A 15,156-nucleotide genomic window follows, 5' to 3' on the forward strand; every position below is an offset into this window, starting at 1 on the left:
TAGCGCCGATTATTTCTATTTCCCGTTCATGCGCGTCTACACCCTTTTTGTTTGTTGCAACATCAGTTTTGATTGTTTCTATTTTCTGTCCATACGCAGTGATATCATTTATAGTTATTGTGATTTCATCCGGCTTGGTATTTTTTTTACCAAGGAATTTATCAAAGTTGTCATCGATCCTGTTAACATTTTTTCGTAACGTGTAAAATTGACCCGACAGCGTCGTAAACTCCAAAATAGTATTTTTTATTGTTGCAAGATTTGGTTCGAATACTAACGGGTACCCAAAAAATCTATCGAAAGTTGTTTTCACATGCCTTTCGAGTTCGATTATTGATCTACTCAACTCTATACCACCGTCTCGGATTAATTCTATCATTCTATCTATCTCCACTATATGTCGACCCGGTTTGAGTCGTCCGTCGCTGGTATACAGCGCGATAGTGTCCTCGGCGGTATCACGCTGTCGTATTAAAACGTCATCCAGCGACACGTTACTGGATTTCAATTTACCCTGGCGGTCTTGAAATACAACTATTTCATCTGGGTCAACACTGGTTAAGTTCAACGTATCAGCGATTTCATCCTCAATTAGTTTTTTTATGTCATCGGTGGCGGGCGTTTCCGTGGGCTTTTTCAGCGCCGAAACCGGTCGTCCCCAGATATCAATCATTATTATTGTAAATGTTATTCTCTAAAATCCGTTGAGCTTCTACGACCCCACTAGTGTATTCGTTTACAACCACATGAGGTGGTTTTCGTGATGATGAAATCGCCGCAAGTACGTTTAATACCTCGCGGCCACATATCGGTGGGTCACTCAATTGCTGTGTTGGCAGCGTGGAATAAAAAACCCGGGCTGAACACGCCCGGGCTGAACACGCCCGGATATACCGCATAAACTCTTTCGGCGGAGCTAACCCGTATGAATCAAAATAGACGATCGCACGCGGGTCAATCGCGTATGCAACCCAATGAGTTCCCGCTCCGGAGGACCCATCGAGGTTAATTATACCGGTTTCAATATTCCTTGGTTTTGTCGGTAATTGATCCCTCATAAAAACACCTCTGAAGTTTTTTATCGCTAACGCGTTTGCGGCGTCTATTAAATCAAAATTAGACATTGGAGTTAATAAACGGTTCCCGGTAGTCTTAGACCCTTTCCCGAGTACCATGAATACGGGGTTCCCGGTAGTCTTAGACCCTTTCCGGCCACGGGTCGTTTTTTTTTGTAGCCTTTCCCGGTTGCCTTCTTCAATGCCATCCCCGCCGCGGTACCAACGGCTCCTAACGCCGCCGCCTTAGCCACTGCTGGTGCGGCCACGGCAATCAATGCCGGAATCGCAGCTAACAGCGGAAATATCCCACCGGTCTTTTCCATGTTTTTAATTGCTGCGGCTGAAAAATCTATTTGAACACCCTTTTTATTCTTCATCGCATCATTGAAATGTTTTATTTGACGCGCCGTCAACGATATCTTATGATTACCACCCGCCATCTGTGACGGCTTCAGCGTTATTGTGATCCCGCATTGTTTAGCCGACTTTGATCGTAATTTCTTGACTTGACCATCAGTCAACTCTACATTGACGACACTATACGACATTTTATTGTAAACGCGTTTTGTGCTTTCAATTACATGTTTTCCACTGGCGCATCAACGATTCTCATTCGTCCACCAACACCTTCTAGCAGCATTGATTTATCGCTGAGAATGACAGCGACCGCTCTGTAATTAACACCAGCTGGGGCTATACGAGCTCGGAAGTGTATATCAACGACGGATTGTCTAGTTAAATCAAGATGTTCCAACGAAAAGTAATAAATCGGATACAGGTTTTTAAAATCAAGTTGTGATATTTGCAAACCAGTGTCGACGTTTTGATCACGACCCATATATGACAGCAATCGATGATACACACGTGCGACATGGTTGTCACCGTAATTAAGCTGTATATCCTCGGATGGTTCCTGTTGTCCGTTTATTCTCAGCGAAACCTCCATGACTCCTAATCGATCAAATATCATATGGCTGCGTTCTTGATTACCCAATCGTTCCCTATTCTGTAGCGCTATGAATATATGACGCGGGGCTGAAACACCCTGTTTTGATGCTAGGTGCCATGTAAACGTATCGGCGACGTTATCCTCTTTAGCATCAGTTGTTACCGCTAGCCAACTCAACAACGATTTCCCTCCCTGTTCCATAAATGCTAACAATCGTGCTTCCGTGGTAACTGATGGAGTCAGCACCGGCATCCACAATGCCATTTTAGTTAAAATGACTTTACCGGCAGCGACGCCAGCAGCATGCCATATTGCATTGTTATCATCGCCCCTTCGCGTCAGCGCGATTGTATGCTTAGCCCCATAGACAACTTTTCTAACATTTCTGCAGAATCCAAATATGTGATGGAGTGGAATCGCGCATGAAAACTTTCGGCGTGGTCCTTGCAACATTCCTATTCGTGTTGCAAACCCTAGATTAAAATTATCGTTAGTACTTTTTATGATATTGAACTCAGCACCCGGTCTTGTTCTGCGGTCTGGGTTGGCTGCTTCAGCTTGATTAGGAACTGAAGTATCTCTTTCCACCAGCACGTTAATGTACTGAATATGATCAGCGTTATCGGTGGAGTCCTTTGCGAACATTATAGATGGGCCCGCCGATCTTGTATAATCATCCGAGTATCTCGCCAACCCAATTATCGTCGTTGCAACATCAACCTCGCGTTCTATTGATTCAATTTCTCGCCCGTCAATAAGATATCTGGCGCTCTCAAATAACGCCATGATACCGTTGTTGACGAAGCCAACTCGAACACGATGGTCATCTGCGTATGGTGCATTATCGGCGGCATTTGTCACGAGTTCTCCCTCGATTTCGATAAACGCTTCACACGGCAAAAAATATTTACTGGTATCTTGGACTTGAAGTTCAATTCGCGATCGTAGGTCAGGTTGCGCTGCATAATAAGAATAATATTGATAATCACGGACAGAATCATCCCTGCGTACTGGGGCGTCCATATCAAACGCGGGATCAGCGGTACGCGCAAACATTCTATTATTTATCATGTTGATGTTTTCAATTGCGATTTTTTCGTCGTAAATTCTTTGAATTTAAACCACTCCCCGCTATCGCGTTCATGAGCGCGTTGGTTGCCGCATCGGCGGATGGCGAAGTCGCCAACGACTCTAATTTTTCTTCCACGGCGTTATTTATTACTTTACTGACATTTGCAGGCATCACTGTCGTTGATGGCATTACCGGTGGTTTCTGTTTTTTTCTCCTGAATTTCACCAATGACATTAGTTTGTCCCGCGCGGCTGAAAACGCCCTTCCGGCAACATCTCCAATGGCACTAATACCCTTATCACGAATAACATCAATAGCCTTCATTCCTAATTGTTTGGCTAACGGCGCTACTTTTGGAGCCATTCTTGTAAATAACCCCGCAATGGTGCTACCGAGACCATCTCCATAGTACGCGCGGTAAACAGGCAATCGCGAGTTTACCACGTAGACGAGTACTGGTTTATCATGGTTGTAGTGTATGATCATCCTTATTAAAAACACCAGTTTTCCAATTAATCATCCACGAGTTCGTCTATGAGCGTTCGATATACATTAATGTCCATAATACCGCCTGCAAATAACCGCTTGCAAATATCAGCGGCCTCATTGATTATTTCCGTAGAGTTATTTCCGGCTCGTTTTCCTCCAATTAGTACTTCCAGCCGTGATATATCACTGAGAACACTATTAGGGCAGGTAACGCCGTAGGATTCTTTACCAACAGGGTATCCTTTTCCTTTTTTTGGTGTTCTACTCTTAACTTTCTCGAGGAATTTATCGTAATCGGGATCACCACGATGTGGTAATGCTTCTCTATGTTTACTCGCTAAATACACTATTCTTGCCCAGTTCTCCGTCGAGGTTATTTTTTTCTTGTAACCTTCATTGATATACTCATCTCGAATGTTCTTAGTTGATGTTGTAGCAACAAAATTAACTAATTCTTCATCGTCGTCGATGTCTCTAATTTGATCTATTGCGGACTTTTTAAGAACATTACGGGGTATATTTCCCTCTTTCTTTTTTTCTTTCGATGTTTCTTCGGGTGTTTCTTCGGGTATTTCTTCTTCTGGTTCTCTTGCGGTGGCGCCTAGTTCTTCTTCATCGGCCATTGTAACATAGGGTTCTTGTGGTTCGGTTATAGCGAGTGGTGGTGGCCTCCGTGTTGTAGCAGCCGCTATTTTCGCAGGGAGTGTTTCTAAAGACCTTTTTGTTTGTTTTGTCTCTGCCGCTATCTTTTCAAGCGCACCAAGAACGGGTACAGTTGCCGCTGTAACATCCTTAGTCGCTTTAGTTACCGGGGCAAAGAGTTGTTCGCTTCCAACAGTAAAATCGGTTTGCATTTGTTGTCGCGTTTGAAGTTTCTCTCTCACTCTGTCTCGTAACGGTATGAACTTTTTAAGCGCTGCTAGCCGCTCTCTGGCTAGCCGAGTAGTAAGTGATTCGCCTACCATTATTGCAATTGCGAAGCAATTTCTAATTTCTCGCCGGAGTTTTCGTCTATAATCCTTCTAATGTTTTTGATCTTACTAGAAATCTCCCGGCGTCGTTCATAAACACGTCCGAGTTTTTTTCGTATTATTTCAACGGCAGTGAATAGTCCAATGAATGCATTTGCGTCATTGTGGTACAGGTTCTCATTAATCGTATGTTGTAATCGTTTTATAAAAAAGTACTCGCGGGCCAGGGTAAAACGCCCCCGTTTCGATTGTTCGTTAATAATTTCATAATCGGATAATATTTTTTCACTGTCGAGACCATCAGATAATTCAATTCCTTGATTTTTTAATTTTGAAATCTCGGCTAATATATTATTGATGTCTTCGATATTCATTATTCTTATAGAACATCTTGTTTTTAAATAATAAAAAAATGAAACCCCGTGTATCAATCCCGAGGTGTTCATACTTTGTTTTCTTCCGGAATGGACAATTTATTGTCATGGCGACTTCGTCAGCGCCATAGGCGCCGGTGACTTCGTCACTCGCTGATATTTACATATGAAAATCGAATTCTATGCCCGGTCTTTTTTGAGATTGCTGTTTGATATACTCGTTCTGCTACTTTTCGTATTGAGGCGATACAAATGTCAAAGTATCTACTGGCTTCATTCATCGACTGAAATATTTTTTCCTCGTGAGTTGTTGTATCAAATGACTTTACGGGTTTTGCTTTCTTTGGGTATTTACCGGTTTGGCCTTTTTTGGTATTTTGACTCTGCGAGACAGCTTGCAGGTTTGTAAGAGAATTATCAGTCTTATTACTATTAATATGATCAATCACAAGTCCATTCTCGATTAATCCGTGAAAACATTCATAGATGATTCTGTGAACAAAATATGTCTTCTTTCCAGCACCAAATTGCAAATACCCGTGATTATTTACGGTACCAACCGGCTTCTTCAGTTTGCGGTTTCTAACAATGCCGTCGCGAGATGCCTCGTAACTGACGAGCACAGGATGCGGCTGAAATTCTTGGTCCATTTATATAATAATACTATTTGTCTAATTTATTATTTGGTTTAATTATAAATCTTTCAACGTAGTCTTGGGGGGTTTTGATGACGAAGTCAGCGGTGGGGTCAATGACGGCGTTTTTAATTCGCTTGTCATAATAGCGTTTTAGTTCCCTGTATCGCTTTCCGCCACAATTAATACACAACTGCGATTTTCCTCTTACACCGACGTGGCAAACCAAGCACGGGAGGGGGCCAAGAGAACCATTACGAACGCTTTGTAAATGATATCCGCAGAATTCACCTCTACATGATTTATTGCACGGGGTTGTCGACCCAATCATCAACCATTTGCAGTGATTCATTATACTATATTCTTTCATTTAAATACTTGTTTTAATTATATGGATGAGTTCGAGAGATTGGCAGCAATTAAGCCCCGGAAAAATATTAAGTTCAATCTCGATAGAGTCCTCAAGGACACACCAAAAGCGTTAATAAACGATAGAACCCTGTTGAGTAAAATACGCGATTGTATCGATGAATTCAAGCGTGATGGCGCATCTCATAGTTGGTCAACATTTCGAATTGATGGCGTTGTTGATGCTACCATGAACGACAACCGCGCAGCAACGATAATATCACAACTTGACGGTAAAAGGTATTTCTTCAGAGTAAAATTCATTGTCCGGGTGGAATCAGGTAATTGGATCATACGTGATAAATTTGAACCAGTTCTCAGCGACATGAAAACAGTCATTGTTAGCCGCGACTCCAAGCCGGGGCTGTTAACCGGAATTGACAGACCATACTATGAACGAGCGTATCCTGAAACAGCAGTTGTTTATGGAATATACCCGTTAAATAAGAAACCTGATATCGGAAAACTGAAACCAATGAAACAGTCAACGGGGATAAATTGTGTAGCAGAACGAGTAATAGAGCATTTTACAAATGCATGTCGAGGAAACAAATTGACTGATTTACGACGTAGCAAAATCAACCAGTGGGAACTAACCGTAAAAGAGCGTGGAGCAACCATCAGCGACATAGCGAGATTAGAAACATCGCTGAGATTTCCAATAACCGTTACAACGATAACCGGTGAAGTATTATACGAATCGAAGTATAAATCGAAGGGAGCCCCAATCAAAATTATTGATCATAACGAACACGCATGGACGCCCGCGATCACAATATTTCCACGGGATAGAACAGTAAAGTATATACCCGAAGAATTCCTGGGAGAACAATTCTCCAAGGATGGTTTTCTCGCGGAGAGGAAACTATTTGATGCTATTGCCTACTTGTGTAAAAACGACCCTGTATCAGTGTGGTTACTTCGCAGCGCTGAAAACGATGCGGATACCTTTGATCAGTTTGTAAGACCAAACGGCGAATTATATCGCACTGAAGCATTTCACAACAGGATGAAAAAAACCGCCATGGAATTTGAAGAGCATGATGAACAACTGCTAACAAATTGTTTTACGATTCCATCGGTTGTAGCTCATGTTGCAGCAAGGAAAAATGCGTGGAGACCAACGCGCAAGGAATTTCTGCCGGATGTACAATCCAGTTGTTTGGAGTATTATCACGGTGGATTATGGAACACTGAATACAACCGCGACGCTATGATTTCCGTTGATATGGTTGCCTGTTATCCAGCGAGTTTTCTCGGGTATGGATCCGCCGCTAAGTACTTTAGACGATTTGGACACCCCAGACATGAAATGACTCGTGTTGCTATTAATGGACCACTGCCTGATTTTGATTTAACCGGATTCGCTCGCATAGTATCATTTGAATTCGCGGCAGGACTCCATCGCTGTTGTTATATTTGGATCGGTAGACACATGTCTGAAAAGAAGTGGCTGCCAATAGCGCTGCTACGGTATATGATTGATTGTAAAATGCTAATTTCGTTGATTGTCAGTGACGCGATTATATCATACCGGGCGCAGACTGAAGTCTGGTTACCAGAACCGGAGCGTCTAGATAGCATAATTGACGAGTCCAGAAAAAACATTGATGCCGACGAGGAATATATCATCGAATGGTCCAGGAGGATATTTAACCAACGAAACAGAGAGGCAAAAGATCTCGGTAGAAGAATAATTGGTAAGTTCACACAAGGTGGAAAAAACTGCGATTACAAACGATATTGCTCACGGCTGATTATAGATGACGCAGAATATGATTTCGTAATCAAGGACGCAGTGGCAAAAAATAGATACGTGAACTGCAAAACAGCTTTCTTGTCCAATGGAACAAAGTTGGGTACAGTTGTTACCTACAGCGATGGAGACAGCCCGGCATATCCACATTTGAGGGCGTCTATGCTGGGTTACGCCGCTATCAATTTATTCTCGATGATAAATCGATTTCCCGACACCGCGGTTAGAGTAGCCGTTGATTCGTTTTATGTTGACGTAGCGTATAAGGAAAACGTAGCCGAGTTTACTAGTCCGGACGAGAGTTGGGGTACATGGAGAATTAAAAATGAAATACGACGCGATTATTCCCCGTCAGCAGATGTCACCGTTGAAAATAATTACTTACGCGGTGATAATTTATCAGAATGGTCTAATGCACCACCGTGTTCTGATCCAATTTGTAGACACAAAACAGTTTATTTAAGCGGCTGTGGCGGGTCAGGAAAGACGACTCGGGCAATTGAATTATTTCGTACGCGGGCAAGTATAATCGTGCTTACACCGACCCATAGACTAGCGCGAGAGATAAAACAACGAAATGTTGACGCCGTTACTTATCACAGCTTTTTTCGATACAGCGGCGGTGAGTGGACACCTGATCGAATGGGTGAAAAATTTATTCCTGGGGTTATCATTTGGGATGAGATATGTACTGTTTCGTTAGATGTTTTACAAATGTTTCTTGATTGGTTGGTGCTCGCGAATACAGCGGTAATCATGTGTGGCGACCATGGCCAACCACCACCATTTGTCGGCGAGGGTCCACATGATTGGTTGAGCGGGTTCGTAGACTATTATGAAGAAACCGATACTGATTACCGAGCACTTGATGTACAACTGCGCGGGGTTAAAAAACTAATCAGATTACAGCCGGATAAAATTCAATGTGAAATAATTCGCGAGGTGATTCCGGAAACGCCGTTAAATGAATTCTGGGAAACATGGAGACCAAACGATTTGATTGTAGCGAGTAGAAAGATAGTCAGAGACACACTTCAGCGGAAGTTGTTTGCGTTGCATAAGGAAAAGTTTCCAACGCGTCCAGTGCCGTTATGTTATAGACCCGCGGACACACGGCGGCAGAACATTGAAGTTGAAATCCCAGCGTCGGGGACAAAAAAACAAATTCTCGTGCTGAATGATATCGTGCTCGTTGATATCGGTGTCGTCGAGGACGCGCTACGTGCTGATAAATCCCCGTGGACGCTAGGATACGCAACAACAATACATTCCTCGCAGGGACTAACCATCACGGACACAATTGTTTGGATGGTTGATAATCGCATCGAATGGTCGAATCTAGTCTATCTTGCAGTGTCCCGAGTACGGAGAATAAATCAGCTTCGAAGAATTGTTATTGACGAAGCCAGTGACGGAGTCACCAACGACAACGACATTATCGATGCAAGCGTCATTGATAGAAAACTCTCGGGTTACCGCCAACAGGATAAAAAAAAACAGCGGCGTTTTGATATTGATGCCGAATTAATAATTGCGTTACGACAACAACAGAATAATCACTGCGCGAGTTGTAATTGTGTAATGCGCTGGCGTTATTCGGATAAAGACGCTCGCCAATTTACCGTGGACAGAATCGATAACAGTCTCGGTCATGTTAAAAACAATGTGAGGTTGACATGTCTTGAGTGCAATAGACGCAACGGCGCTAGTTAAGACCACGCGGGGGTAATTGAGTATCGTCAGGTATCACTTGTAGTTGCTCGCGTGTAAATCCGCGCTGAGGAGCAGTTGAATCCAGTCTGTAGATCGGTGGTCTACCAGTTGATCGTGTTATCGTTGATATGTTATGTGTGGTAACACTCCAAATAGGATCAGTAGCTCTTTTTTTACCGCCTTCAAGCTCTCCTGGTTCATATAGATATCTAACAGTGACATCGCCAAGAATCGGCTTGGAAACGCTATTTATTTTTGATTTTCCGGGTATATACTCGTATTTAATCGCGTCGCTGGGCTTCATGTTGATTGCTCGGGTAATCTCGTTATTTAACGCTGCAATTACGCCTGGCAACCTTTTAACCCATTCACGAGATCGTTTTTCTTGGATGAATTCCTTCGCGTATTGATATCCAAATAACCGTTCAGCGAGAGTCCGATTGAATCGTTCAACAATTGCCTGATCACGATGTAGCGCAGTATGACCTCGTCGTATCGCGACGCTATGATGTTCCAGCGTTGATAAAACAGCGCCGCGAAATTCACTACCGGGATCAACTTGTAATAGATTTGGCCAGCGCAGAGGGCCTCTTCGATAAATTCTTTCAAACGCAGCGGCTACTTCAGTTGCCGACTTTGTTTTTAACGGCTCCGCTTGTTTGTATCGACTCGCAACATCAACTACGGTTAGCGCGTATTTGTAACCGTTGTCATGCGGCAGAAATAATATATCAGCCTGATGAACTTCATTAGGTACGCTGACATCAAAGCGCGAGAAGTTGATTTGTTTAGGCGGTGGTAGATAGATTTGCCATATAGCCTGTTTGGATAACCAATTAGCCGCAGTGGTCTTTGTTACCTTTGCAGCGCTTGCAAGCTTACCAATTGCGGCCTTCCCCTTCCAGTATCCTCTCGGAGAATAATAGATGGATTCCATGTTGTTATTAATTACCAGCACCCATCATTAATTTACCTTTCATAGCCGATTTTACCAACCATGAGGCCAATTTTTCTTTGACGGATTTATCAGGAATAGCATTTAATGCGTGAATTAATTTTACATCCGCGATATGACGCTGTTGCAGATCGCTACTTTTGTAAGCAACATCATGAGCATGACACGCCTTATCGATAGCGTTTATTGGATACTCACCGGGTTTGGGCTGATTTTGATCATCGAGTCTGATATCTAATCGTGTTCCGGGGCCACAGTAGCTATATCCTGGGAGGTGTTTTTCTCCTGGATACTTTGCCCACGGTGTTCCGGGGAGTTTTGCCAATTTGGCTGCGATGTCACCTCCTCGCTTTTTTTTAAAACATCTCCGGGTCTAATAGAAATAAATCTAAATTTCTTTGTACCGCATTGTACACACTTGCCAGTAAGCGCCGATCTGTTATTTCTTGTTGTAGCGGTTGTCATATCATTTGTGCCAGTACGTACTCTACACTTCACACAATATAGATCCATAATTTATGTATAGAGATATGAATATAATTGATTTTTCGGCGACTAAAACAAGAGAACCAGTTAAGCATGTTGCAGCGTTACCAAACTCGATCCGGATGATTATCATCGGACCATCTGGATCCGGCAAGACGCAATTGTTACTCAATTTAATAATGAGATGGATGAAGTGGGATAAGTTGTATTTGGTTGCTCCTAGCGTGGATGATCAACGATGCTACGAGGTGTTGAAAGATTTCAACGAGAATGCATCAGCGATCGCTAAAAAAAATGTTATTGAGTTTATTACGGATATCAATGATGCACCGGGTATTGATGATATTGATGGCGACGTTAACAATCTAGTCGTGTACGATGATGTTATGTTAGATAATCAAAAAAACCCAGCTAGGATATTTTCCAGAGGCAGGCATAAAAACACTGACGTGATATATGTCACTCAACGATACACTCAGATTCCAAAAGTAATTAGAGACAACTGTAATATTCTTGCTGTGTTCAACGGCGTTGATACACACACGCTACGAAATATTTGGCAGACATGGTGCGGCGGTGACATGGACTTTAATGTTTTTCGAAACTTTTTTAGTCATGCTCAGTCGACCCCACATGGATTCGTAACGATAAATTTACATGATCCTCGCACACGATATCGTATCGGACTTGACCAAATATTCGGTTAGTTGTAAATAATTTTCATTGTAAATAACTACTTAGCAGCAGAGGGGGCAATGACATCGACGCGGTCGTCGATGTGCTTACCGGACGCTGACGACGCTGGGGATCAGCGCGCAGAAGGTGTTAATTAAACCAAATGACGACGCGACGATCCCCCAACGACGTCGTCGTTTTTTTTTTTACCAGGCGCTGACGACACTAGATCGTTGAGTGCAGAAAGTAATAATTAAGCAAAATAACGATTGGACAAAATGTCCGATTCGCCCCCTCTGCTGCTCACCACCACTACCATTAGTTCCTACCGTATACATGGGCTGCGGTGCCTACAACATGCTCAGCTAATGCGTTTTACTACTGCGTAATTGACTCGACGGTCATATATAAACTTGGAGAACATTTAGCCCCTGTATCGACTATCAGTGTCATGGTGAGGTTGCTGCTCGAACTTTATTCTAACCAATAAAATTAGTTCATTGAGAATTCGGTTACTCCACAAATGTCTGACTTTTAATTAGTAAAGTACTGCGAAAGCTCTGACGTGAAATCACAATATCAGTAATATAAACGAACACTTAGTTGTCAGAGATTTCGCCGTACTTTATCGATAAAACGTCAGACTCCTGTGATTACACGTAAGTCTTGATGTTTCCTTTGTGCAAGACACAGGGGCTCGTTACAAAGAAAATCAAGGGATGGGGGGTTCTAATCTGTAGGTTAGAACCCCCATCCCTTGATTTTCTTTGTAACGAGCCCCTGTGGTGCAGGATATAAAGCGACCACATTCAACGATGATGCAGCTGTTTTTCTTGTTTATATATAATGCACAGAGCAGACGCTAAGAGTTTACTTGTAATGTATAAATAGATCTGACCAGAGAGAAGTCCCAGCTTGGTCACGTTCAATTTATTCATTAAGACGGAATGCCTAGTTGTGTCAGTGCAGAGCCTGCTATTAGTATAAAACATACAAGTTTGATTATCTGCCACTTTAAATGACGGAGTGTTATTAATCAGCTAATGCCACGGAACTGACCAGAAAAGAGACAAGGTAAACATGCCTGTGGAAACTTATATGTAACGGCGCTTGTGCATTGGATATTCAGACTGCACTGTTGACATTTTACTCTAAATCTCTCTTGCTAGAAAAGTAATTGAACTTACCGTAGTTTTCATACACTGAGGTACAGTATATATATATATATATATATTTAAACGTTTTTATAACGGTGAACCGGAAACTGCATGTGAGCATCAGTGCGAGAAGAAAATGAATAGGCCCAATGTACATGAATGTGTTTTCGTTAGTGATATACCCTCGGGGTCAAAAGACTACATAACTGCAATTTCGCTGAAGATAGTCGACTGCATACAACATTATTGTGCCCAATTTAAGTTTTGAAATGCCGAGAAGACGAAGGAGTAACGAAATTGAAACACCTGGCCCACTTGAGAGAGTGGATGCAGAGGAATTCACGCCACTCCACTTGAATGATGTGGACGACGATATTTTGCCCACTGACCAGCTTGACATACCAGAGAAGTATGGTGAGTTTAAGCATACAGACGGGACAAGTGTTGCCATGGAATGGGCTGTTATCTGGGTATTTTTCAGAACGTTGTGAGATAACATAACTAATGCATGTACCCCAATGTGATAAAAGTTGTAATAACCCTGTAGCAGTTGAAAATAATGATGTGGATAAAAATGTATGTATCAAATATCTGAATACACATACACCTGACTTTCTTTAAATAAGTCAAGGATATTTACATGTACAAGATTACATATACACTATAGGTTTCATGGCAGGTAAATTGGTACGTGACTAAATTGTGCTAATTGCGTACAACTTTGGAAGACAAATCCAACCCTATATTAATAACAAAGATGTACTTTTGTGGATAAAATGTAAAAGTGTACTCTAAATTCTCCAGTCATTTAGAAATCAGATATACAACCATCCTCTTTTTATTTCTCAGATATAATGGTTTGGAAGTGGGGTCTTTTGCCGTTGGGTCTTTTGACGTTTACTTTTAAATGTCATTTTATTCACTAACCTTTTAAACTGAACTGATTTCATATCGTGAATGTTATAGGGAGTAGGGAGAAATAAATGATGGTATTAAGTTCTTTGGGTTAACCATTTTTTTCCCTTGGTTTTTAGCATTTGGTAATTGTAGAGAACAAAGAAAAATACCTTACATATTGCAGCAATTGAGAATATTGGAATGGAATATAAATTTGCATAACAATTGGAACCAGAAACGTTCAAAAATATGTTGAAAACTTTTGTGGATATCCAGTTTGGATTGTATTTTTCTGTGTTTTCTAGAAAAAAACTTGTATTTACCTGTTGCTTACAAAAGTAATTGCTTCCTTCAATCAAGGTATAACACTCAATTATTGATAGAACGTAAGGTACTTATTTATATCATGTTAAAGGCCAGATTGATGTATAAAGTATCCAGAAAAGACATTCCTGTCTATCTAAGCAATATCATTCACCAAAGAGATGATGATGATCCTATAAATTTAAGGTCCTTTAGATGTGAAAATTACATTATGCCAAGGCCAAAGAAGGAATTGTTTAAAAGAAGTTTTCAATATACGGGTCCGCTGGTATGGAACAACATTCCCAGTGACACAAGGCAGGCTCCTAGCATTTCTTCTTTTCATAATCGATGTCTCAAATTGATGAAATATTATGACGATTGAACAGTTCTAATAATTCAAACATCACCTGCTTTTCTGTAATTTTGCATCATTTTCACAGTTGAATGTTTCAATGCAGGATGATATTTTATATATGTTTATGTGTTCGCAGATGCCTGTAGGTATTGTCCAGGCTTGACATTTTGATTTAGTGTCAAGCCTGTTTTTTTCACATCATGTTGTATATACTGTATATATTGTACCTAAGAGCTAGAAGGCCTCAAGGTAGATTAGTTCTGTAACTGAGTTATTATTATATGCTCATTCTTTTCCCCATTAACTTTACATTGACAGAATCGTTCAATATTCCCCGATATTGAATGCGCGCGACAATACACTTACAGCATTCATGTGAATAAAGGAACTACTTTCTTTTGTAAATAAACAATGGACACTGAGTCAGCACTTTTGATTTGTAAACAAATCATGTACACTCGCATAAGAGGCTCTTAACGTTGTGTTTGTTTATTTGTTTCTGAATGAACTAAAACATGTTTCGTGGACTGCAAAAAAACCCAGCTGTCTTTACATTTTGCGTTGATACAATGTTATGGATTTAGGCTAGCTACCTTGTATAAATGACGGATTAGGTCCTTACAAATAACAAGGTATATACCATTTTCTTTAGCTGGTGATAAGAATGGCAAAATAAAATATACTTACAGTTTTACATTCTGAATTTCCTCAAAATGTTTTTTCTTAATTCGGCAAATCCGAATTACATGAGCCGTGTCATAGGTTTTCAATCTGGATTACACATTTTGAAAGTGTACTGTAATTTCGATGATAAGTGCAAATGCATCCTCCTTACTGCACTCATAATGAAATACACTTAAATTCCATAGCGTCTTCTTGAAAATTGCAATTGAAAGACTT

General features: G+C 41.3%; 1 protein-coding gene across 2 annotated transcripts in view; it reads left to right on the top strand.

Moving 5' to 3' along the window:
• The window catches only part of LOC149780199 (choline transporter-like protein 4), a 234,626-nt gene that overhangs the window by 14,790 nt on the left and 204,680 nt on the right, over positions 1 to 15,156 (top strand). The window contains exon 1 of one of the 2 annotated variants that reach the window (XM_089936953.1): positions 12,312 to 13,112. The exons of the other annotated variant lie outside the window; for it this stretch is intronic. Within the exon in view, the coding sequence (XP_089793079.1) occupies positions 12,968 to 13,112 (145 nt within the window). The 5' untranslated portion in view covers positions 12,312 to 12,967. Of the gene's footprint in view, positions 1 to 12,311; positions 13,113 to 15,156 lie in introns of those variants that run through there. 2 annotated transcript variants of the gene reach the window in all.

The sequence above is a fragment of the Sinohyriopsis cumingii genome, chromosome 16 (genome assembly GCF_028554795.1).
Source record: "Sinohyriopsis cumingii isolate HCF-2022 chromosome 16, ASM2855479v2, whole genome shotgun sequence".
NCBI lineage: Eukaryota > Metazoa > Mollusca > Bivalvia > Unionida > Unionidae > Sinohyriopsis > Sinohyriopsis cumingii.